This window comes from Pseudonaja textilis, chromosome 10 (genome assembly GCF_049901715.1).
Source record: "Pseudonaja textilis isolate UNSWEBS1 chromosome 10, rPseTex1.2, whole genome shotgun sequence".
Classification (NCBI taxonomy): Eukaryota; Metazoa; Chordata; class Lepidosauria; order Squamata; family Elapidae; genus Pseudonaja; species Pseudonaja textilis.
The window spans coordinates 16,191,869-16,218,643 of NC_141999.1; the positions used below are offsets into that span (position 1 = coordinate 16,191,869).

The following is a 26,775-nucleotide window of genomic DNA, read 5'->3' on the forward strand; positions in this document are numbered from 1 at the left end:
GTATTTTTTCTATGCTGGCTGGAGAATTCTGGGAGTTGAAGTTCACAAGTCTTAAAGTTGCAAAGTTTGGGGACCCCTGACCTAAAGCCTTGTTTCAGAATCAGAGTCCAATTCTTGTATGGTATTCAGCTAAAAAGAAAAATCACACCCATCTAGCCTTTTCTGTACTTATTGCAAACAACATATTTGGAAGCAAAAAAATAAAAGCAGGCAGAATACTTTTCACAGGGCACACTTCATTTCACTCAGTTCAACGGTTTAAACACATGGCAACTGTCTCTTAGTAATCTCAGCCTGACGAGGTAACTTTTGCTATGGACAATAAGGGCAGAGCCAAGTATAAAAGCCCAAGATTCCACTGACACCACTTAAGAAAAGCAAGAGTTTTAGATTTATTTTCTGTCTTACAGAGAACACCTTGAATAAGCCCTGTATGTAAGGTAGGGTAAAAGACACGCAGAGCTGGCACAGCTTAATGATTTTCAGTAGACCAGTAAGAATTTCTGATCTTCACTTATTTGAGAGAAATCACAATCCTCCAGCTATCCAAACTTGTGAGCAATTCTGAGAAGAATTTCCAGGAAAAAGGGAAAATAAAGAACAATTGAAGGGTTGTATAGAAAATAAAAGACTTTATTTTTTTTTCCAGTTCACAGGACAGTTGCCATTACATAGAACATGATGTTTAAGGGATCTATATAGCCATTAATGCCCTCCAATTCAGGACGTTGACAGGATCCTGAGGGAGAATCAGCAACTGTAATTTACTTTTGCTTACAGTATGCAATTGCAGTTGCAGCCTATTTCTCACAGTTGGTGGGAGATGACAGCCTCCCACATACTTCAGATGATGCATGTCCAGCCACCTTGGCATTAGAAAATAAAAACAGGCATGCTTGAAAGCTAAAGAGCGGGAAGGAAGGTGGCAACACACTGGTTTCCAAATTCTATGAAGCCCCAAGAGAAAAGCAGCCAGCAAAGTCAGTGGTGCCAGAGCTGAATCGACTTTTGTAAAAATTAATGCAGAAAATGTACCATCACCCTGAGTGGTTTAAGGAAACAAATCAGCCCATGTACATTAGAGAGGAGGCATTACAAAGACCAGAACCTGATGCCAAAAGCTTCTCACATGGTCAAAGGTGTTTCCAAAACCTGGCAAGGAGGGCTGACAAGGAGCTTCTTTCTAGGACAAACACACACCTCTGAGCCAGTTTCCTGGGGGCTCAACATTCACTGGCTATGCTGACTGAGATTGCGTAAAAAAATAGAATCAAAAGTTTAACTTTCAACACAGAAGAGGCTTAACACACTCTCTTCCACACAACGGTTGACGTTTCCAGGACTCTGGGAAGAAGTTAAGGCACAAGAGTTATTTCCAAAGTCAAGCAAGGGCCCCTCGAGGCAAATGACTTCCACACTTTTGCTGAGAAATAAAAAAATCTGCAGGAAAGGACAGAGGCTTTTTCTATTCTGTATCTGGAAGGGAGAATATATTTTCATCCAATAAAACACTGCTAGGCCTATCTTTTTAAAGGATTTGTAAAAGACACCGGGCAACAAGGAGGCTGGGCATCTCCTTGAGCAAGGAAAGGGGAACTCTTTTTCTAACAATCAAATGTTGCAGCCACCTTCTGCCCCATCAATGTCTACCATGCACTTACATCAAAAGGAACCATCCCACTGCCCCCCTAACAAGGAGCGACTGTTCTGGTCTGCCATTTAGTAACCTAAGGGTGACTTCCATTTCTGTTTACTACTTCAACAGCTTCGAGGTTGACAACCAAAAGAAAGTGGTAGGGGAGGGCAGTTAGAAGTTGCAGGGGGTGCAAAGTTGCTATCCAGCTACAGCCGAGATTACAGTACTGAAGAAAATTAGGTGCCATTGTCAAGTGAAAATAAGAAACTGGAGAACCTACAGGAGGCATCTCTTAAAACATTAGCAGGATGCTATCTCTACTGTCAATTTCTGCAAAGGAGCTGAAGAGATCTCTCTTGCCCTGGGGTTGGGAAAAAAAACTGTTTTGCAACGCTGTAGCCCACCCTCAACCCCTCTTCGGTAACCTTGTTCTACCCCAAGGGTCTTCAAATTTCACAAGTTTAGGACTTGTGGACTTCAACTCCTGGAATTCCTGAGCTAACATGGCTAGAGGAGGAATTTTGGGAGTTGAAGTCCACAAGTCTTGAAGCTATCAAGTATGAAGACCCCTGTTCTACCCAAATCCTTGCTTCAGAAAAAAGGACTTGCAGTGCAAGTCATCAGAACAAAAAGGGACACTATCCTTGGCGCGTGGGGAATTGCAACCGAAGGGGACTCTTATCGTGGACTGGCAGGGTGCCATCTTGGATCCAAGAAAAGGAGCTTTCTTATTACCCAGGGATGCACTTGCTGAAAAGAGGGGGGGGCGGCGGGGGACAATTAGATTCTAGCATCTTGTCCTCACTTAAAAAAAGACTACCCTGTGCTAGCCAAGTGGGTGTATTTGCTAGAAAAAGAATTGGGGGACAGCCAGGGTGCCTCAAGGGAATGGTTGGATATTTTCGGTCCCTGGCTTACCAGGAAAGAGTACAAAGGTCCCCTTCATCCAACACAAATTGTTATCTCCCCACCCCCACCCCCAACATATAAACAGTACTATTTCTGAGTTTGCAAGAAGGGAGACCATGCCTGGACCCCCTTTCTGTAAAAAATAAAACTAAAATAAAAACAATCCATTTGCCTTCCTTTCTGATTTAACAGCTTGAAAGTCGTCTGCAGGGGGCAAAAGTATTCTACAAAACGGGACTGCTTTTCTCTTCTTTAGTACAATACCTCCGAGGGCTACGTGGGGAGAAAGGCCTTTGCTGCTGGAGATTCTGCACCTGGAAGTTCCCCAAAGTTCCCTTTGCCAAAAAAAAAAACCCCTCAAAACCACAGAGAACCATTTGAGCACCGGAGCAGCATTGCCAAGGCTTTGTCGGTTCTCCCAGGAAAGCAGAGATGGGGGGCAGGGGGGGGGTGGGAGAACCTCCTGCTGTACACTTCCACTGGCTGCGTTTCTTGGTCTGGATGAAAGAGAAAGTCCCCAGACTGGTTCCTGTTTAAGCCACGAGGTGACTGTTGGGAGCAGGGCCGAGATGCTTTGTGCCCAGGTCCTCACAGAAAGTCTAGTTCGAGGGCCTGGTGAAGGGACACCAGATCCGCGTGATTTGTGATTCGCCAGAAGGGCATGTTGTGCTGCAAAAGAAGAGAAACCGCACTGTGAGGAATGAGATTCTCTCTGGCAAGGGGGACAAGGTGAGGTGCAGGAGTATAATTAAGGCTTTTTTTCTGCACAAAGGAGGGCATAGTGAGTGATATGAAATTCTGCACACTGGCTTTTTCCCCCTTCTTTTGTGTGTGTGTGTGTGTGTGTTGGGGGGAGGGGAGACTTTGTAATTTTGGGGAAGTTGCACTACAATTTACAGCAACTGTTGCCGGACAAGTGTGATGTACTTTGGATACCCAGGATGGAGAGAAAATGCATTCCAGAGTAACAAGAGACAGCAAAGTTTACCGTTTTTACCGGACTATAGAGCGCATCGGAATATACACCCGCACCCACTGAATTTTAAAAGAAAAAAAATTTTTTTTACATATAGTAGCTGCACCAGACTATAAGCTGCAGATATATATGCGTCGAGTGCGCCAAAAACTACTGGTAGCGTCTTCTTCTTTGCATTGACCTCTTGTGTCTGTCACGTTTTTGTGCCCCTTGATGACAGCGAAGAAAAATCTATAAATAAGCCGCATTGTTGTACAAGCCGCAGGGTTCAAACCGTGGGGAAAAAGTAGCAGCTTATAGTCCAGTAAATATGGTAGTATGGCAGGAAGAGTTAAGGCAGGCTCTTGCTAGCAGTATTTAATGGTGCAAAAAGTCTGCTTTAGTTTGGCAAGATTTTTCTCTCCATAGGTGGAGAACAGTCAAGGAATTATTAGGGTACTGCAATGTTACCTAGCTTGGAAATGAAACATCTGCAAGAAAACCACCAAATTCAGAGAGCATCAAGGATCCCACAGTTCAGCCTTGAGCTACAAATATTCTCTTCTATCTGTAATCAAGATTAATATTTATATGTATTTGTATTTTAGGGTATAGCTATATACACATGCATGTATATAGCGTGTCTATATGTGTGTTATGTATGGGTACACATTTGAGAGAAGGCAACAGAATTTCATTTTTAATGTGTGCCTGTGTGCCCGCAGGAAAAAAAAATGACAATAAAGATTATCTTATCTTAATAAAGGAAACGGCTTAGAAGAACCTCGGTGTGTCTTTCTTAAGTTATTGGAGCCTGACAAGGAGTTCCAATGTTGAGAAAAAAAAAGTTCTTTGGCGGAGGGCACACAAACTACCTATTCTTCCATTATTATTTATCGCCATTGTTATCATCATCATCACTATATCCCACTGTCCTTCTTGAAACTCAGTATTGCCTGCTCGTTTTCAGTCCATACCAACCTAGTGAAATAAACGATGTATGACTAGAGTATGACTAGCGTAAAGATAGCTGCTTGGTCCATGAGGACTTAGATTTGGGTTTCCCTAACCAAGTGCAACATTTTAGACACCACACCCAGCCGTCTTCATGCAGCAAGAATACATGCCCATAATCTGAATGGTGCTGACTAATATGGGCAAATGTAATACTGTACTTTCCAAGAGTTGGAGTCACCCAAGAAAGCAAAGGTTAACATCCTATCTGTCATGAAGCTATTTTCAGACCTATGGATGTGCCTGGGTGAGGGGTGGCCAAGGCACCAGACAGCTCTGAAACAGAAGCTACAGTCAAAGAGCTGGCAGAAACAGACAACAGACCATGTTGGGCGCTAAGAGGAGAAAAAGAATGAAGCCCACGGTCACCTGCTTGGCTGCCAATTCTTCATCACGTCCGTCTCCAATCACCACATAGGTCACCTTCTTTCCAAATCGGGAAATAATTCGTTCAAAACAGCTCTCTTTACCTGCCAGGAAGGGGCACATATCTTTGTGATTAAAACAAATAAATACTTGACTGTGATGATTTCACACATCTTCCTTCCTTCTTTTTTCTTTCTTTCCTTTTCTCTCTCTCTCTTTCCATATTCAATAATTCACTCACCTATTTTTGTAGCACTATAAATATTCTCAATGGGGAATACTTCGCCAAGTCCATACAGCAGGACTTTGGCCAGAGCTGGCACTAGCTGAGTGGTTGTTATCAGGACATTCACACAATTTCTTCTACAGGAAAACAGGAGGAAAACAAGTTATATGTGGGATGTGTATATTTGCTTTCATTCATAAAAGATCTGTTTACACCATATATGGCTTCTCCTGCAAAGCCTAGAGGTTTGAAAAATTTAGAAAACGTTGTACGCAAACCTGGAATTCTGGCTTGCTCTTTTAATAAGCTATGAACAAACTGTAGCTGGCTCACTAGACAAGAATCCTAAATAGCTATTCCAGGATTGTTCCAAGAAGAACAAACAAGAGTGTATATCACCACAAGGGTCATCCGTGTTTATCTCAACATTCCAAACAATTCTGGCTTATCTTGCTCAGATGTGACTTTTAAGTTTGGGTGTCCAGTTATAAGGTTCTCCACTGAGACATGACCACCTCTTTATAATTCAGGTTGGATGCTTCTAACACTACACACCAATGTGGCAACAGGCACTGTACCAGAACTATTCTGCTACGGGGGAGTCTCATTTTTGTACCTGGACTGAATGAGCAGGAGGGATTTTAACGCTGTTCCCAACCAAGAATCTGTTAACACTTCTATATCTTCCCTTAATCGTTGTAGTGCTTCTTTTTTCTCCGGACTGAGGAGAGCTAGAGGGGGAAAAAACAAAACAAATGAAGCTGATCAGGAAATAGAAATGTTATTAATCTCAGGGACCAACTCTGTGATTTCTGCATTCAATAAATTGGGATTTTTTTTCCAATTTGGAGATGTCTTTATAAAAACAGCAGAAAGTACAATTTTCATACACTCAGACCATCAACTATTTTAACATTTTCATTTCCAAATTGTCTTTCTGCGATAAGTCAACACCAAGTTCAAATTTTTAAACAGCTGCATATAAAACATCTCCTATTACTCCAGTCAGCCTTACCATTCTCTAAAAAGATTATTGTGAAACAATTTTCACAAATTCATGAGATACGAATAGGGCTAGTGGTAGAAGTGGGGGATAAAATTTTTACCACAGGGAGAAAATAATATTTCTTTAAAAAGAGGGATAGTTTTGGTGTGCTTAAAAAGCACTGTGTGAAAGTAAACCCTCTGAAGGCACTTCAGAAAAAAAATGAAATTCTGCATTTTCTGGACAGATCTGTGATGTGTGAACTGCCAATTCCCAGAATTCTATCGATGGCAAGGCCATTGGGAGCCCATTGGAAGCACACTCACTCAAAGAACTGAAGAGAACTGTGCTGGGAAAATGTTTTTATTTTACTTATTTACATTTCATGTTTCTAGACCATCACCTCCTTCAAAGAGAAGGATGTTATATCAAGGGTGTGATATATCCCTTGGTTGCATTCCAGATGACTGTGCATGTCAAGCGTAAACATTTCAATGCAGTTACCCCAATGCTAATAACCTTTCAACAGATTATCGAAGTGCTGCAAAAATTGGATGGATGGGCCTTATTTGAATAAAACAGTTCAGCTGAAATCTACATACGGGAGTCTGACTGGGATAAATTGTAATTGGGGTGATATATTGACATATAATTTGCATTTTTTATTTTATTCTTTTTATTTAATCTGTTTCTTTTATTCCATTTCTATCTTATCAATGTTTGGTGTTTTATATTTTGTATCTTGATATGGCCAAATGGCTAATCAACCATAAAGTCACTATTGGCTGGCTGATTCTGGTTCTTTCCAAAAGCTCAACAATTTTTAATAAAAGAGTCTATCTTGCCTACTGTAGGAAGAGCGTAAGAAACCTGCTGGTACTCACCAACAACATTGTTTTTGTATTTATCATAGACCTCGCGTACTTTCCGGTAGCGAAACGCCAGCTTCCTCATCCAATCCACTCCTCTCTGGACTCCTGTTGAACCATGATTGGCATTACTTCCCGAACCACTGAAACCATCGGTGGAAAAATTGTAGTTGCTGGAATAGAAAAAGAAAGATTTGGGTTTACCTGAATCTCACAAACTGAATTTCAATAGTTATTGTTCATAGATTCTAGATTGTTTGCCCTATTTCCAGGGGATATCCTTAGCTTGAACACAACACGTCCTATTTTTAGCATCCTGCTGAATTCTTTGTATGTAAGCATTGCCTTGGTCTGCCCATCAAGTGCTTTGAGGCTCTAAAACACCTTTTTTCACAAGGAGGAATTAGGTATTTGGGGAATGCTCCTGGTTACTCTGCTATCCTTCCTTCCCTTTTTAATAAGAAAACTCAAAGGTCATACTAAAGAAAAGAACCTCAATTTGTAAATATTCAACATTTGATACATGTTGTCTTTATCATTATATATGAACATCAATATTATCCATATTAATCCCTGGGATCCAAACCTTAAATCCTGGCCATTGTCATCTGATGCAACATCTTCTACATGTACTTGGTCACATTCCTGTAATGAAACGATAGAAAGAAATATATGATGCTAACTGGCAATAGCATCCCATGCACTCTTCCCCAGTCAGATGCCTGCTTCATGGATTAAAATTCCTAGGCAGCCAGCTTGGTGTCAGTGGATTAATATAAATCTTTCAGGTGATGGAAGACTTCCATTTGATCTCTGCGCTCATTTAAAAATAACACGATCAATGATAAAACAGTAAGCCATGACACTCCTTGAAATTATACTTTAAAGAAATTTAGAGAACTGAAGCAAGACAAATTAGATCTGAGTTTAATTCTTTTTTCATCTCTAATAACAAAGAGGTTGCTATTTGTCTATATTGATTACAGTGCTATGAAAAAAGGGGACTAAGATTGGAATAACACGGGTCTCCCACTGTTAATCTTAATTGACTAATTTGGAAGTTCAGACTTGCAAGTTGGTTTCATTTCCTATTGCAGATCTGACTAACAGAGATAAATGGTTTTGGGATGTGTCTTCTAATAGATTTTCTTATGACATTCCAAGATATGTAAAGTCAGAATTTGCCTACCTCCAAGTCATTGAAAAACAAGTGTGTGTCAGCCACTTCAAAAATCATTTCTTCCATTGTTAATCCAAAGCCAACAACTAAACTGGGATCCTAAAAGTTAGAACAGAGAGTTTTTCTGAGGGGATGAAAGACGTCAGAAAATCTAATGCAAAAGAAACATTTACAGAAACTTACAGAAAGTACAAATGTTATACAGGTGAATTACTTGTTTTATTTTAATACAGGTACAGGTAGTACTCAACTTATGACTGCAACCGAGCCCAAAATTTCCACTGCTAAGCAAGAAAGTTATGTTGAGTTTGGCTCCATTTTATGACTTTTCTTGTTGTTAAGTGAATCACTGTAGTTGTTCAGTGAGTAACACCACTGTTAAGTGATTGTCTTCCCAGTTGACTTTGCTTGTCAGAAGGTTTCAAAAAGTGATCCCTTGTTCGCAGGATGCTGTAATTGTCATAACTATGAGCTAATTGCTAATTGCCTCTGAATTTTGATCAAGTGGCTGTGGGCATGCTGCAATGGTCATAAATCTGAAAAAGGGTCATAAGTCAAAGAGTACGGTATATAAAAATACTTTTAGGCAGCTCTTAGGGACAGAACCAATAATATCCAAGGGGAATGGGGACAGGGTAAAAGATGGCAAGATGGTATCCACAATCATCCAATCAAAGCTCTCAATTTTTTCCATTTATTGTGGTACAAAAAAGAGTGGGGCTTTGATTGCCGCCCCCCACCCCCCTGGCTTTTCCCCCCAGTTCCTCCCCCTGCAGACTTTCTTGGATGGAACTTTCCAGGTTTGTATACATCATAAAAACTCTACTGCTATTTGCTGGCATTCTAAGATAGGTTGCTGTATGTGGCAAAGTCAGAAATATACACATGCAAGGGAACCTCCAAATTCTATACACTCAAAACTTTAAAGAAAATGAAAAATGAATTAAATTCTTTCTTCCAATGTATCACGCACGTTCATAAGGTATTCTTGGAGGAGGCAGTGGTATCACCCCTGCCAAAGGATCCCTTCCTTGACCAAGAGGGGCTCACCAATTTTCACCCAGTTGCTAACTTTTTCTTTGGGGAGAATATAGCATTGATCATTCCTCTGGATCTGCGTTTCACAAGCCTTCACAACTTTACGATGTCTGGACTTAAACTTCCAAGACTTATCCTTTTGTTGGCTTAATTTAGAGAAGAGATGAAATCACCTATGCATTCTACAATAAATACAGCAGCAAAAATCAATACCTTCCCATATTTTTGGGCATATGAGCCTGTCAGAAGAGAATGAAATATTATGATGGTCTCATCCAAGTCCCACAGAAATACTCGCTGAGGAAAGAAGCAGAAAGGTAATAGGTTAATTTTGGTGGTGGTTGGTTGTCCCCCCCACACTCCAAGTGCCTCAAAAGCATCCCATCCCATTCTGGTTATTGTAAAAAAGAAACTAAGTGACTTAAGACAATTCAAAATTACAACAGTCTGACAACAGTTGACAAGGGAAGGCATTTGTTTCTGGTATACATCCCTGCCAAACTATATTTTACTCCGTTAGAGGACACTGGGTCATTTGGGGGACTAGATTATGAACTTCAAAAATGAAGACAAATCTCCCAAGAGATTGAGAACAAATTTGTATTACATCAGTTCTAATCTCTATACTCCAATGTGACAACTGTAGATTGATGGTCCCTGTTTTGAGGGAAACATTGGCATTTCTTATTCAACGGATGTTGCCCACATCCTTATTGAGAACTTTCAAATCCTTCAAGTATCACAATACTTCATCTGATGTTCCTGCTCTTCAAGTGTTTCTATTTTAAGTCCCACTTAGCTTAGCTATTTCTCATGTTTTATAGTGGGATAAAGAGAAAGTTAAACAGACCAATTTTCCCATTAAATTATTCAGCTTGCAGACTACAATTGCCTAACTTTACTATCTTTCCATTAATTCAATTTTCTGAGGCTTAAAAGAGAGAAATAGAGGGAGAAAAATAGCAAACACAAACTTCAAGCTCATTGTCCTGCGGTGAAGAAGCGTCTGCTTTCCTCTTGCCTCTGTTTTTTGGAGTCATGTTTCTCCTAGATTGCTCATCTACAAGTTTACTTGCAGTCGCTCTTGGCAATGATGGACTGGTAGAGGGATCACCTAGAAGAAAAAGAACATCAATGTTTATGTATCTTGTACCTTCAATACCGTATTCAAGTGCACCTTATATAATTGAAATTAAGAACCTTTGAATAAAAACTAATAAAAGAAAAATGAAAGAAAACAAGCAAGTAAACAACCATGTAAAACTGCAAAAATATAATAAAGAAGGTTTTGAAATTAATGAAAGCATAAAATGAAAGTTTTAAAGACATTTTAGCAATAGCTCCTAAGACTTTACAGCCCTCTCTAAACGGGTTTACAGCGTCAGCCTGTTGCCCCCAACAATCCGGCTCCTCATTTGGATGGAAGGCTGAGTCAACCTTGAGCCAATCAGGATCGAACTACTGGCAGTGGGCAGGATTTGCCTACAATTCTTCATTCTAACAACTGTGTCACATGAAAAATCCAGAAAAAGCACCGAGACTCCCCATAGGGAAAATGTTCTTAGAATGAGATGCCATCTAAGGAGGCACCTGCCTTAACTTTCCAGCTTTTGGCATCTGCAGCACTTTCTTGATTTTGCTCTAACAGTGTAACAGTTTTCCTTAAAAGTACACTCACCCCTTCCTTTTCTAAAACATTATCTTGCAATACTGCAAAGCAGCATGTAGAAGCTTTAATGATCTGGACTTCAGAACGAGGGGAGATGACAAGCCATTTATTCCAGGTGGTGGAACAAATCTGCAATGAACATCAAAATACTCTATCCTAATGGGGCATCTGGGCAACAAAATGATGGAAAGCAGTGCTAACTTTGAATCGGAACCTGAGTTAGAATTCTTGCTGGTTACCTCAGTGGGAAACTCAATCTATTCTCTCAATCTGAGGAGTCCTCTGACAGGAGAACTTTTCTTCCTGGTTCAGTTCTGGTTCATCAATAAAAGGAATAGGCATTGCTAGGAGCAACATAAATGCACTTCTACAGCACAATTTTAATAATATAGTTGAGATCCCATAGCCTCCCGCCGCCCTCTAACTCAGCATATTGGCTGGGGGAATTCTGGAAGTTGAAGTCAACACATCTTAAAAGTTGCTGAGGTTAAGAAATATCGACCTAATTTACAAATCCACCTCCCCACCTCCCCCGCCCCCCCCCCCGAGTTTACCAGAGGACTGTCTCTGCACCGTCTGGGTAGGCACCATGGCATTTGATTTTTCAGAAGGATAGGTGGCAGATGTCAACGTGTTGGTCTCTGTGCTGCTGTCTGCTGGTGCTATCACGCCAAAACTTGAACTGGGATAATACGGCTGGTACTGACTTTGGCCAAGGATGGTATATGTAGGATACTCCTTTAAGAAAAAAAAATTAAGAACTGAAAGAGGGCAAAGAATGGTGGAAAACATGCAGTTGCCAAGTGCTAAAAGAATCTTAATGCCAGTCTGTATTACGTAGCCTCCTCTGTCTTGGTACATTTCAACAATGGCAATTACAACTTTCAACAGCCCCCATAGGATGATGCCAGGTTAGTTAAAGTGTGGGAGGAGGAAGCACATTCAGACTTGCAAGTTTCTATTACTAATAGCTATTCTAAGAAAAAAAGAATAAGCTATATGGCATTAGTTTCTTAATGTGGTCTACTCTATAGAGCAGCCATAACACATTCTGTATGGATGTGATATATAAACTGCCTTCTTCTAGGAATGTTTAAACTTTATCATCTGGACCACAGCTACAGAACTGGGATTTCTTGATGATAGCCCATATAAATGCTTACCAGATCCAACCATGCTTAACTTTTTTAGAATTCAGACAAGGCTGGCTAGGCGATCCACATATGGACTGTAAAAAACTCCATGTTGCTTTAAACAAGTCACCTGGAGCTAGTATAATTCTAAAGTGAACTCACTTCTCAGTGGAACTCTGCTACATATTTAAACCTTACCTTTGCAGTGGTGACTGACCTAACAAACTTTATTTTGTTCTGTAAACATTATCTTCACTGTCCTATTGCTCCTTAGGCATATTGGACAACAACTCTTATGCCCAACAAGGTTGTGGAAACTAGCTGGTATTAAATACAACTGACAGCTAAGCCAAAAAAAAACAAAAAACAGAATTACAATACTTAAGACAGAATGAAGTGGGCCTAGGACAATTCACCACAGTCAAATTGCCACAGCCATGGGACAAGAGTTACACTAATATCAAAGAAATGGTGGAATGGAATTATTAAAGAAAGTATGCAAAAGGAGGGACAGAATGAAATATGAATGACAATTAAAATAATAATAATTAAATCAAATTGTTGGATTGTCCCATGGCGAGTTAGCCATGGTGTGTTGTCCTATGGCGAGTTGGCCATGGCAACTTGGCTGCGGCAAGTTGTTCCATTCTGAAATCAAGCTAATGCTTCTTGGTTCATTTTTTTTTTCCTGAAAAACTGAAGTGGTCAGCACTGTGACAAATAACACAGGAAAAGACAGTGAGATCCATGTCTCGGGTTGGATACTTACACATGTCATAAAATCAAATTATTGTCTCTTATCATCCAGTTGCTAAATATACTGGAGCATGGGATGAAATACATTACAATGAACAGGGTAACTTCCACTGGAGGATTATGTACCTGTTGAGAGATGCTGGCGGTGGCTGCTGAAATATTGACAGCAGGTGAGGAAGTGGAAATTGAGTTGGCATTGGTATTTGAAGCTGTAGGAAATTCAGAAGACGTGCATTAATCCATGTCATTAAAATTCAGAGGATTGTTAAAACTACCTAATGGGGGGTGGGGGAGGGGGGGAATGAAAAATTTCCAGAATCTTTAGGTCAAACTATGTTTCCTTTCGTCAAAAGAATTCACAGAAACATTGGACAAGAAGACAGAGTTCCCTCTATGACATCACCATGCAGCTGTTCTTTTTTTTTTCCAAAATAATTAAATGCCTTTTGGGTTTACTTAAAAAAAGTGCTATATGAATGTAATTTGCTCTTAGCACAAATACATACCAAAAAAAACACAGCATAAGCCATTAGTTGTATTAAATTTTGAAATTTAAGTGTATGAATTTATACAAGTTAATCTAAGAATGAGTGCTGTATAGGTCAATGAAAACTACCTCCAAACAGACATCATTTCTAATTTTTGCTAAACGTCGGGCAACATATTTGCTGAAAAATGGTGAAGCTTTACGTTCAAAATATGTAGAGGGCATCAGTTTAGGAAACTGTAATGTGTAGGATTGCGTTGGTAGTTGAAGTGCGATCAGTTGCATTACTAACTTGTCCCATGATTTCAATGGGACCAAATGTGGCTAACTTTGCTTGAATCAACATCATTACCATTCGGCCTGCTTCTAAGAGGACCAGAACTTAAAAGAGGGCCACTGAAAACAGGCAGATGTTGTCACTTTATGGGTAAGTCTTTTCAGACCCACTACCTCCCAAAATAAATCAACAGGGCACCCAAATCAGAAATAGCCTTAGGAAAACTAAGTATGCTTAATAATCATAAGTATCAGCTGGAAAAGAAAAATGGAACCTGGAAGACAGCTAAGAGAATAGTATGAAGGGAACCTTTTAAATAGGACAAGTTTCCTCATTAGGGTACAAAACGTACTATGGTGTATGTTGTTCCATCTTGCACATCATGCTGATTATTAAGGATTTCCACACACAACAGATTTGTTAATTTGTTCCATTCCAGATCCAAGCCAGAGTTTTGCAAGCTTAAATCCACTGAAAGCAAAAGCACTTAAAGATGGTCCACTCTAAATCAGACACAATAAATGAATAAAAGAACCATCTCCTTGTGAAGAAGTTCAGTGCTGAAGGGATTATAAACTGGATGCTAATGGAAACTGCATCTTTATCCCAAACAACAGCTACCCACAACCCCCAAGAGGACTTTTAAGTAAACAATGTAATCCTTAAAGTGGATGACCTACTTCAATGCAATATAAAATTACTTTATTTCATCAGCTATATTCTGCTGACACCTTAAAACTTACAATTCTTAATCAACAAATGAAAAACAAATATACACACACACACACATTGTTGTTCCTGTCATTCTGCAAACTGACACAATCCACTTAGGGATGCTCCTTTCGAGTAAGATGTACTGCAGCAATCTGACAGCATTCCCTTCCTATTTCTGCAGGGAATCAAATATTCAGAGTTGCTTGAGGTTTGTTTGTTTTTTTGGATGCCACAATGTCACAGAATCTGCCTGGAAAAAACACTCCAGTTTTTCCTTCTCCCATTTTCACCCTGCTTGCAATTAGTCAGAGACCTGCTTGGTAATAGCTAAAGTCACTTAATGCTATGTTGTATTTTTAAATGCAATTTACCACCGTGTATTTCTGAATCGTATTCAGCCCATTCAACGAGCTGAGGTTCCCCTCTGTTTTTTAAATGACAACTGCTTATTAGAAACCAAAAGCACATTCTATTCCTCGCAATTTAATGGCAGGTTGAGTAAAGGATCTGAATAGTTCTGTCGCAACTTTGAAAATTTCTGATTAAAAAGGGACTTATTGTTGAGAGAAATCAGTAGTTACGGCAGGTTGACAAAGCTAACCTTTTATGCATTTCTTGTAACTTAAGCACATGGCAAACACTGCATGCTGAATAAGGAGATTATTATTACCACTGGTTTTTAAATATTTCTATACATGCACGTGACCCATACCCCGGATGGTTTTTTCCCCATTTCTATGAGGGTTTTGAAAGCAGAGCATGGTAAAATTCACCTGGTAGAGAGCAGAGAAGCAGGCAAATGGTGAGCAAGAAAGGTGGCAGAAGCAGAGCTCGCCAAGCAAAGAGAAGCATGCACAAAAGAGACGAAAACGTGCTGGCCTCTTTGTGGCTTCTTGACCAGGTTACAGGAAGAGGTACATAAATAAAAAACCATGCCGACCTTTACCTTGAATAGGGTAAGAATAATGTGCTGGGCTGGATTGGCTTGTGGTTAACCCTGTAGTGCAGGTAAGAACACTGTGCTGACTTGGAGATGGAGTCTGAATTAAACCACTCTCAGGTTTCATACCTGGCCACAGTGCACCTGAATCAGATAAATTGCACCCATTATAAACAAAGCTGGCTGTGGTCAGCCAGGCCACCAAACTCTTCTCGCCGATGTGAACAAGTGACACAATTGCCACTTACAGGTAGAGAGTTGTTAAATTCGCATGTGCAAGTCTGAGGTCTAAGCCTGGAGAAGCGGGGAAGGGAGTGAAGCAGCAGGGTCAAGGAGGAAGAAAAAGGAAAGCTAGACAATAAATCAGAAGAGATGCGGTAAGGTTAATTCCCAAGCTTTCCTAAGAAAAGAGAATTGTGCAGGCACTGCTAACCACACTCCTCCTAAGCTCAAAGCCCCTGGATTACTAGTGTTTTCCCTACCGCAAGACATCGTGACTCAGTTGGGCAGTTTTACCTCCTTCTATAATTGCTCTGGGGCAAAGAACAGATACATCATAGATAAGTACATCATACTTAGGCATACAGGAGTACACCAAAAGAGTACAGCCCTCAGAATACAAACAAAACAAATGGCATTGAATTGGCCAATTTATGCTCTGTCACATGAAATGCAACAGGGCCCATTTCTCTTCTGCAATCTTCCTGAGAGCCATGATGGTGCAGTGGTTAGAATGCAGCATTCCAGGCTAACTCTGCCCATAGCCAAGGTTGACTCCGCTTTCCATCCATCCGAGGTTTGGTAAAAATGAGTACACCCAGATTGTTGGAGCAATATGCTGACTCTGCAAACCGCTTAGAAAGGGCTGTAAAGCACTATGAATGAAGCGGTATATAGAGCTGAGTGCTATTGCTATATAAGTTCTCTTCTATTCTAGTCATCTGTTGATAATTGTGGCTGGGTTCAGTCCTCGACTTACAACAGTTCATTTATTGGCCATTCAAAGTTACAACGGCATTGAAAAAAGTGCCTTACGAGTGTATTTCACGCTTATGCCCGTTGCAGCATCCCCATAGTCATACGATCAAAATTCAGGTGCTTGGCAACTGACTCACATTTATGACGGTTGCACTGTCCTGGGGTCATGGGATCAACTTTTGCCACCTTTTGACAAGCCAAGTCCACGGGGAAGCGAGATTCACTTAACAACCGTGTTACTAACTTTGCTATTGCAGTGATTCACTTAAGAACTGTAGCAAGAAAGTTCATAAAAATGGGACAAAATTCTATTAAGCAATCTCTCACTTAGCAGCAGAAATTTTGGGGCTCAACTGTGATTGTAAGTTGAAGACTACTTGTTTCACAAGTTATGCAACTTGCGTGTTCTAAGCTTATAGATAATCGAAACATACCTATTTGTAATACAGTTACATAAAGCAGGGGTCTCCAACCTTGGCAACTTTAAGACTTGTGGACTTTGCTGGCTGAGGAACTCTGGGAGTTGAAGTCCACAAGTCATAAAGTTGCCAAGGTTGGAGACCTCTGACATAAAGCACTTTGGAGAGGACACCTTACATGTAACAGCAAAACTTCTCAGATGACTACAAGGCCCTGTAGAGATCCCGGCCAACCTTACCAAAAGGAGGTAGTCCGTAGGCTTGGGTGGTCTGGGGATAAACAGCGTATGTCTGGGACTGTGGGAGGGTTTGATATGGAGTCTGCCCAGAATAAGAGGCCATCGTCTCAGAAACAGGTACAGAAAGGACGTGTGCATATGGCCTACAAAAAAAGAAAAAGACTTTGTTGATATGGGAGATTGCTACATAAACAGGGAGAACTCTCCTCTTGCAACTTAACAGTACCTCAATAATATTAAAACAGCAGCCAGGGAGAAAAAGGGGTACAAGCACCTTACCTCCTTTTCCTCTCAACATTTGATCTCTTGATAAGGAAGGAAACTGTAGCAGATGTGGGTAACATCACGGCTGCCAGAGAACCCAGAGAGAACGACTAACATGTTGCCTCCCAAATCTACTGCTGAATGCTGTGCCTTCCTTCTGGGTTGTGCACAGATTGGTGAAGTTTTTTATGTTCTGTGCCATCCCATACTCCATGAAATCCAAATTACAGATTGATACCAGCTAAGAAATATTAGAATCTTGCTTAGTCTTGGGTATATATGTACAGGCAAGGCAAAGGCAGTCAATGGAGGGGCACTATAATTGTTAGGTCAAATATTCCCACCTGGTCAGAAAAGAAGGCAAAGGCTTCAAAGAACAGGGCCAATTCCTTTAAGGACCTATGCACACAGATGCCACAGAACTCAAAAAGAAATGTTGTATTATGCAATTAAACATCTACATGAACCAAACATCCAGTAAGATTCCTGCTGTGACATTTTGGAGAAATGAGCCACTTAGTTCAACTTACTTTGCAGAATACATCTGTGAGGTATAGTCGTTTGATGACCTTGAGATGTAGTCCGTACATGGCATGACTGCAAAATATAATATTTAAAAATTACCTTAAAAGTTATTTAACACAAACCATGGCATTAAAGTGGTTGGCTGTGTTTAACTGTAATTTGCATTAGGTCTGTACAAACCTTCAAAGGAAACATTTAAGGAACACTCAAGCAAAACAACCTTTTAAACTTCATGCAATATTTCTAAGAGCAAAACTTCCATATTCCTTTTCTCTGCTCTGCCATGCAAAGTTTTAGTAAGTTTTGTGGCAGATGTCTGTTCAACATTTTCGGCGTAGCTCCCCCAAATTTTGGGTGATCTGTGGGGATGAACGCATTTCTCTAGGTAACAGATGCATGCCAAGAACTGAAGTGATATGTCCAAAACTTATACAAACCTTCTTCTGGCTTGAGCGGAAGAAGAATAGAAGAGGCATGACAAAATGTCAGTGGAAATCTCATTACCCCAGCAAATTCAGGACACTTTGCACAGATTTAATATGCATTCTGATGCACAGAATACAAGGGGTATGCTTACTCATGCTCCCACTTTGAAATTTAGGGTAACTTTTTAAATATTTTGGATCGCAAGAAGACAATGTAAAAACCTAGCTTATATAGTTTTTTTAAAAATTGTAAATCTATGGTAATTGTAAGGATTTCCCCTCTTTTAGTCTAATTCTTCTGTTACATGCCTTGCTTTTTATTGCATTCTTTATTTATTCTGTTTATTTTATTAGGAGCTGCCCAGCATAGTATCATCATTGTAGATGATACCAAATCAAACTATCAAATAAAAGGGTTATGTTACAGACACAATTCAGGCACCGAACGCCCCGCTGGTTCTTCTGATCAACTTGGAAAATAAAGAAGCACTTACTTTGATTAGATATAGACAGGTTTGAAGAAAGACTTGAAGATTCGGGCTTTTGATCACTACTGTCTGAGCTGCTCACTTGCCTAAAAAATGAAGTCAAACAATGAAGTACAAACCATTGTCACATCTGTTAAATATTATCATCCCAAACATATGCTAATTATCTTAAAACTATATGCAATACCCATGTTTATAAGTATATTTTAGCCAAAATTCTTTAAAATTCTGAAATAATCATGAATGTTTTTCAATTTTTCTAATTGATTCCTCCTGCTAGCAGAACTGGTTAAACAAATAAGAAAGTTCAAGTTATGGTTTATTCAGCGTTACCTATAATTTAAGCATGATACTAAATGAAATTTAGGCACTACTGAAATTCAGTGTGAAAAGGCTCAAATCTTTTCTCAACCCCTCATTCTCAGTGAAATATCAACCGAAGTGACCAACTTTATAGAGCTGAAGATGATGATAAGGATTAACGGATTTGTCATGTCCAGCCCATATTAAATGAAAGAACTAAGAAAATACATTCTAAATCACAATTTGTCATTTTGCGCGGGGGGGGGGAGAGTGAGGGGGGGCTACAGAAACCCATAAAAATTAGATGAGGTTTGTTTAATTTCATTTTTAATTTAAGAATTGCACACCTTAATAGTTGTTCTCCTGATTCCTGCATCTTGGCCTTTTTTATCTGCAGAGATAAGTATGATACGAGGTTATTCAATTTGACAGCAAATAAAAACTGTGAGCAACACTTCTTTCATTCATACTCTTCCTTTTTCCTGAATGTAAAGGGACAATTTCTATTTTTAAATTTAATTCCCAGTAATGTTCGTACTCATTAGCAAGAAAAAGAAACACAGCTGTGCACCTATTTGCTCCCAGAATACTTCAGGTCCATTACTTCTTCCTGTTCCTTTCAGAATTGGATAAAGGTCTATTTGTTGTAAGGGGAAATTTGAGGTGAAATACAAAAAGTCAAAATGTGTTTGCTATAGGTTTCCTGTTCTTCCTAGGGACTCTTTACTGGGACAGTTGCATTACTATTGGTAATTAGTATGCAAATGTTAATTATTAAAATGGTTTTTCATTGGCATTTTAGATAAAATGGCTGCTTGTTAACTTAAGGCATCTTAATTTAGCATCTTCCTTTATTTTGGCCAGTGGACAGGAATAAATAGAAGCATTACTTATTTAGAAAATTTATTCTCCATTTTTATAGTTAAAATATGATAATGTCAGATACATGATACAAAAACACAAAAGTATGACATTTGCACTGCATTATTAGGGCTTTATTGATGTCATCCAAATCTTTTCCTTTTACTGGGGTTCGCAGAGATTTAGAACTCTGAGAAATTCAAATGATGGTATCAGACAGGTAACTAGTTTTATGTATGGAAATGTTAGCTAGCTGTTCTTTCTTTTTCTTCAATTGTATATCTGTGCTGGATTCCTTTATTTTTTACTCCTGCAAACTAAGCTATTAGTTAACTAAGCATAACTATGCTATGCATAAGCTATTCTCTAGCAAATTCCATAGAAAGAGAAAGCCCTTTTTCCCTCGCTTTTGTTGTTTCTTTTGTATACTCACTGGCTGTTCTGCTAAATCTTGTACCTCTTCCATGGAGGCAAGCTTTTTCAAAAGTGCTCCAATGTGAAGAAAGGGTGTTTTTCTCTCTGCCTTCAAAACCTGTAAAAGACAATATCCATGTTTTTGGGGAACTGCTTATCGTTTTTGCTATTAGTGTGTTTAGCCATTTAATATATCATTTCGTAGACAAATGTTGGCTGTACCAATATATAGAGAGAAACTACACAGTGTAACTACCGGCTACTACCGACCAGTGTAACTATCGGTTCGGTGATTTTACGTGCATGTATATCGTCCTCATCTAGCTACCTGGACAGCTGAGCAGCACTGCACATGGGTGTGCAACGGTTGAAAAAGCACTTTTTTCCTGCTTTTTCAACCGCAGCTGTATCACGCAAAGCAGGTGCGGTTGAAAACACAGGAAATAAAAGTCAGGTAAGAGCCCGGGTGGGCAGTTGGGCCAAAACAGCAGTAGACATAGAACCGGTTCTATGTATGCTCTGTTTGCTGTTTTTCATAGCAACTGGTTCTACAGAAGTGGACAGAACCAGTAGAAGCCCACCCCTGAAACTACATTATCATATGGGGAAAAAGCAAGGATTTTCCATTAAGCCTCACGCTACAGCAAATAAAATAATGCTCGTGAGGGCGCACCTCATTTCCAATGCATTTGTTTTGTTACCTGGATTTCAAATCACTGTTCTTTTTTTCTTTCTTTTTACTGATATTTTACTAATAAAATATCAACGTAAAAATTAAAGCATTGGAAGGTTAAAGAAATATAAGCCACAGATGAAATACAAATAAATGAAAATGAAAGGGTTTGGAAAACCTGTGTTTACCTAAGTTAGTGTGTTTATTTAACAACTGTTTTACAATACAAACATGACCTTAAGGAGAAATACAATCAGTATTTTTCCTATTTGAAAAATAGATTAACAAATAAAATATGCACCCCCAAATATTCAAGCATACAGGGAATTTCTTCCCTTCAGATTAAAAGACTAAAATCACAACATAAGAATTACAAAACTGAACTCATCATGGGATAACATAACCATTAGGTTATGTTTTTTACTGTTTTTTCCTTGATTCACTGTCCTTGATAGAAGAAATGCTAGACAAACACCAAGCTGGTTATTACATATCATAGAAACTAATTAATATTTTTACTTGGCTTTATCTACATAAATTTGTCTTTGCCTATTTCAACTAATTTAATGATGTAGTAAAATGCCATTTTGATAAACTTATTTTTTGTCATCCATTTATTTACCGAACCTGATGATTCCAGACTAAGCCATGACTATGATGATGAATTCTTTAAAAGAAACAACTTGGTCAGGAAAAAAAAGTCCCAATCTCCACACAGTAAAACAAGAGTTTGGATTCAGATTCAAATACTAAAACAAAAGCACTTTAAATCAATGGGTCTTCACTGATTTAACCTGATTTAACTGATGCCAATAGGTACTATCTAGTTACAACTAACCTTGGATTCAACTTATGGAAAAAAACAGTTGCTGAAATAAAATTTAATGTCAAAATATTTTATTTTTATTACATCCTTTCTCAAGAAAATTCCAGGAAGGCTCACAGAACGTAAGTTGAAAACGTAACTATAAAACGCTACAATAGCGTTTGTTTAACAATAGCGTTTGTTTAATATGTTTAACAGCTATAAGCAAATGTGATATTACAATCCCTACTTTCAATACTTGAGAAAATTGTTGTAATGCAGTGCCCAAAAATATTTAAGAGGAAAAAAAATTACCTGATGCCTAAAAAAACATAATGATTATTAAAAGTGAATTTGCTTGAAATATTTTCAAAATTAAGGTTTCGCAATACAGTGGTTCTGCAATACGGTAAAAACTTTTTTTACTCCTTTTGCAAGCCTCAGCTGATGATCTACAAACATTTATTATGATAAAAGCAAGAAGACAAGATTTCAGCTTGCCCTGACTCATAGAAAAATTAAAAACAAAAAACCAACAGCTTAATAACGTTATCTGTTAAAAATCTTATTTATACATTCACTTAATAGTCCTTCTGTACCGCCAGCAGGATTGTAAGATTCCTTATCAGTAATGTGCCATTGGATTAGGATCTTTGAATTGATTTACCAACAATCGGCTTTTAAATTTTAATTCATGAATACTTTAAAGAGTTAATTTAAATCATGTTTTGTATAAAACTGTATTCAACACAATTTTAGCTGATGCAATCCTATGCCTCTAGAATTCTTAACACCCCCCCCAAAAAACCCCACCAATTCAAAACAAATCCAACCCAAACCCCACAAATTCTTAAGCATGAATCACCGAGATTAATGGGATTTATTCCCAGGTAACAACCTAACTGCAGTGTTATCACTTTTTTACTGAGAAAATTCTCATTAAAATAAGATTTTTAAAAATGTCTGAAAATTAATCTCTATGGAGATTTTTAGTCATCCATTCTTGGCCTGAAACTTAGGATGTGATGGCAAAGTAAGTTCAGTGTTATTCACATTTTCACTCTTGTTTGTTTGGCTTATAATTGGAAATAGTCCCGTGCTAACGGTTCAAAGACATAGAAAAAATGTGCTAGTGCCTGCAATAAACAAGCTGATAATATTTTCAAATTTTCAGCTGTCTGTACCATATATGAGTTTTTTACTTATTCTAATGTTACTAAGGAATTTTATTGAATCAATAATGCCCACCATAAAATATTCTTAAGTTAATAAGACAGCAAGCCACTCATCTAAAAGCTCCAAGTCAAAACCAATAGCAAATATATTTTTAAAAAATCTGCTTTCCTGCTTCATGACAACATCCAGTTTTCTAAATATATTTTTGTACAGGAAGAGCTGTAAGTACAAATAAAGTCAAATGGATTTATTCTTAGAAATGGTGAAGCCATTTTTATGAAAATCGAACTAAAAATACTGTACAGTAGATGGATTTCAAATCTAGTTTTAGCTTTTATCTTTTTTTTTCTTTCCAGAGCAGGTTTAGTATATTGCATTAATCTACTGCTCTGGCTTCAATGTCATACAAACATGAAGGAGACATGTTATTTAGAATTCAGCAATTGAGATTAACAACCCAAAAAGTACCAAAAAGATCAAAATGAAGTAGATAATTTCTTTCAATGTAGAAAATTAGAATTTTCCTGAAATCTTTTATTTAAATTATTTTAAAAACATTTTTTATCTCTTAAAACCCATATGGTGTGAATAGTGCTGATTGTAATAAACACAGAAAATGTAGTTTCATAATCTTTATCTCTGAATGAGTCCTATCCCTTCAGCACAAATATTAAAATATATTTTGCTATAAAAATAATCAGAGAAAAAATATAATTCTTAACAGGAAAGTAAAATGAAATATTTTATAAACCATTTAGTGTACAATGTAATCTTCTATTCATCTTCACAAAAGGAAATCCCATTAGATTCCTTGAGACTCCTAACTGTGTAAAGGACCATAGTCCTATTTTATTATTCTGTAAAATTATAAGTAAAAAGGGTACTAGAAAATGAAATGAATTGAACAAGGATTCATTTCAACATACAAATACAAAATATCGTACAACACCTATCCATGATCACCAGGACAATGCTCTTCTCAGTCTAATTTTGTAGCCAAACCATGATTGGCTCATTTGCAGTTCAGGTACTTATACTGTCTGCATTACTATCACTATTAATCCTCCCATTCTTCCTTTCACCCATCTTCTCCCACTTGTGACTGTATGACTGTAACTTTGTTGCTTGTATCCTAATGATTTTTATTGACTGTTTCCTAGTATGATTTGATTGCTTATTGTACCCTATGACTATTATTAAGTGTGGTACCTGATGATTCTTGACTCTTGATGAATGTATCTTTTCTTTTATGTACACTGAGAGCATTTGCACCAAGACAAATTCCTTGTGTGTCCAATCACACTTGGCCAATAACTAATTCAATTCAATTCAATTCCTATTCTATTCTATTCCTATTCTATTGCACTTGTTCTCTCCACACAAGGATGTCATCATCACATATCAGACATTTTATGATTTCAGTTCCTTAAAGCTCTGGCAGTGAGGTGAGTAGCCAAGGATAAAAGAATATACATTTAAAAGTCATGATAACACGTGTCCAACATATTTTTACTCATTTTTTTTAAAGAAGTAACAACTTTATGATGCATTCAGTGCTTCTTCTGCTGAGACTTTGAAATCATTAAAGCCAATTTATCATTTGTAGAGAAAGTAGTTGTGGTCAACCTATGACCACAATTGAGCCCAAAATCTCTATTGCTAAGTGAGGTATTTGTTAAGTGAATTTTGCCCAATTTTATGACCTTTCTTGCCACATTTGTTGTGGATCACTGCAGTTGTTAAATTAGCAACAGTGATTCTGGCCTCCCCACTGATTTTGCTTGTCAGAACCAAAGGTTGTTTATATGACCCCAGAACACAACTGTCATAAACAAGCACCTGCATTTTGATCACATGACCATGGGAATACTGCAACTGTCACCAGTAGGAAAAATAGTCACAAGTCACTTTTTTCAGTGCCAACTTCAAATGGTCACTAAACAAACTGTTGTAAGTGGAGGACTACCTGTACCTTATTTTATTGCTAACCCATAGTCCTGCTTCAGTTGATGAAATCTTCTAACAGACTGACAATATCAGAATCTATAAAAGGAGATCTATAAAATTTGGAGATTAGGATGAGCTCCTCAAAGGCAGTCTGAGATTCTGAAAACCTCTGTTTTCTCCTTGGCAAACGTATTATAAAAATATAATAAATATAATATATAAATATAATCAGGGATGGAATCTAACCGGTATAACTACTGGTTCTGTTGCTCTGCGTCGCGTGTGCCTGAGTCACGCGAGTGCAATTTACGACATGCTGAGGTGCCCGGACAGCTGAGCAGCGCTGCGTGCAAGTGCGCAGCGGTTGGAAAAACCCTTTTCTCCTGCTTTTTCCGCAGCTGTGCCACGCAAAGCAGCTGTGGTTGAAAAAGCAGGAAATAAAGGTCAGGTAAGACCCCGGGCAGGCGGGTGGGCCAAAAGAGCAGCAAACATAGAACTGGTTCTATGTCTGCTCTCTGTTTGCTGCTCTTCAGAGCAACCAGTTCTATGGAAGTGGACAGAACCAGAAGAATCCCACCCCTGAATATAAGAATAGAACAATAACTTTATTGTCACTCTGAATGTACACTAATCGGCGTACATTAAAATGAAATTTCGTTGCATACAGCTCTCAAAGGTTTACCACCTCCAATATACACTACATCAACACGACAAAATAAATAAATAAATACAAAATTATGTATATAGATAACCACATATACGACATAACCGACAAGTAAGCAACCCTGTTAGGCTAACATGCTACCTTAAGTCCTGGTTTTCACTAGAAAAACCATCGCAAACAGATTTTTTCCTTCTCCATGCACTCGATTTCTCGTTTAAAGCCATGAAAACCGGGGGGTTGAGGGGGATCAGAAGTGTCACCACATCACGTGGCGGTGAGTTCCACAGGTTGCGGGCACGACTCGTGACGCGCTCCTCCGCCGCCGCCGCCTCCTATCCCGGGTGCAGCAGGAGACGAGCCCCTCCCACCTACCCTCTCTTCTCCCCTCCCCCCATTCACGGATGCCGGAGGAGGGGGGAGGGGTGCCAAACAGCCTTTGGAGGCGGGTACCCAGGCCACGCCCACCGGCCCGTGCGCCGATCGCGCGAGAGAAGGGAAAGGGGGAAAAAAGCTCTTTTTCTCTCACCGTGAGGAGACCTTTGCCGAGCCGGCCTTGGCGCCAGGTGACATGGTGGAGTTGATGACGACAACCGCGGCTCCGGCGACGGGCTGGGTTCCCAAACAGAACAACAACAACAAAAAACCCTAAAAAAAATAAAAGAAAGAGAGAGAACGGAAAAAGAACCCCTTTCGGCAAGCCTCCGCTTGGCTGAGACCCGGAAGCGGAAACTCCTTGCCGGAAGTGACGGAAAAAGTGAGGCGGGATAGGATTGGTGGGAGTGTTTACTGTCGGCGGCCGTCACCGGCACCACGGTTGAGGTGTTTATCCATCATTCAAAATGTCTGGGAAGGAGGTTGAGAGGGAAGACACGAAAGACTGGGCCGTGCGGCGAGGAATGGTCGCGCCTTTTTCTTATTGCCATTGAACTGGCAAGTAAAAACAAAACGGGACTGAGCCGAGGGGATTCTCGCTATCTTTACTCCTCACGTTATTACTTTTCTTTGCCGGTAGGGGTTGCCCGCCTCCTTTGGGGAGCCATAACCGGCTGTTTGCCCGAAGTTCTGCACTGAATCATAAACTAACTCAGAACAGGTTGGATTTGGATTTGCACCTCATGCTAAAAAAAAAAAAAAAAAACCCAACCCACAAAAATCAGAGTTAACGTTACTGTAATGACGCATAGCGTACTTCACAAATGCAGCTGCTACTTTTGAACTGTCCTGATGAAATGGAGTATGCGGGAATAGAGCTGATAATAGAATTGGCTGCCTTCAGGCAAAGCCCCCACCACCACTTCGTAAATACTTAACGTTAGTGAGGTTGGAGAGATGTATACTATACAGACATACTGCAGCCAACATCTTTTAACGGGCTTCAAAAATTAAAATGACCATTAATTGAGGGTACAAGTTTTTTTTGTGTTTCTCAGTTCCCATCTA

At 39.1% G+C, this 26,775-nt stretch overlaps 1 protein-coding gene across 5 annotated transcripts; it reads right to left on the reverse strand.

Annotated features, from left to right (window-relative positions):
- Positions 1–609: 609 nt before the first annotated feature.
- Positions 610–26,052, reverse strand: EYA3 (EYA transcriptional coactivator and phosphatase 3). Of its 5 annotated transcripts, none has more exons than XM_026702419.2 (18): positions 25,862–26,052; positions 20,090–20,188; positions 19,143–19,186; positions 18,499–18,578; positions 17,585–17,651; positions 16,791–16,933; positions 15,161–15,298; positions 12,863–12,945; positions 11,402–11,585; positions 10,153–10,292; positions 9,392–9,475; positions 8,150–8,239; positions 7,547–7,605; positions 6,976–7,133; positions 5,723–5,837; positions 5,122–5,243; positions 4,884–4,984; positions 610–3,214 (listed from the first exon to the last, which is right to left on the reverse strand). In XM_026702419.2, exons 2-18 carry the CDS (start codon positions 20,120–20,122, stop codon positions 3,134–3,136), a joined length of 1,722 nt encoding a protein of 573 aa, XP_026558204.1. In that variant the 5' UTR covers positions 20,123–20,188; positions 25,862–26,052; the 3' UTR covers positions 610–3,133. The 5 variants fall into 5 exon arrangements, with proteins under 5 accessions (XP_026558204.1, XP_087796000.1, XP_087796001.1 ...); XM_087939874.1 differs by lacking the exon at positions 25,862–26,052 and adding an exon at positions 25,477–25,732; XM_087939875.1 differs by lacking the exon at positions 15,161–15,298.
- Between the last annotated feature and the right edge of the window lie 723 nt (positions 26,053–26,775).

What these genes read in the sequence shown, in the direction of transcription:
- EYA3 (XM_026702419.2), bottom strand. Translation starts at nt 20,122, where the DNA reads ATGGAAGAGGTACAAGATTTAGCAGAACAGCCA. An exon ending in AAGATTTAGCAGAACAGCCA is followed by an intron (nt 19,187 to 20,089) that starts GTGAGTATACAA and finishes TTATCTCTGCAG; the next exon opens with ATAAAAAAGGCCAAGATGCA. An exon ending in TCAGGAGAACAACTATTAAG is followed by an intron (nt 18,579 to 19,142) that starts GTGTGCAATTCT and finishes TTCATTTTTTAG; the next exon opens with GCAAGTGAGCAGCTCAGACA.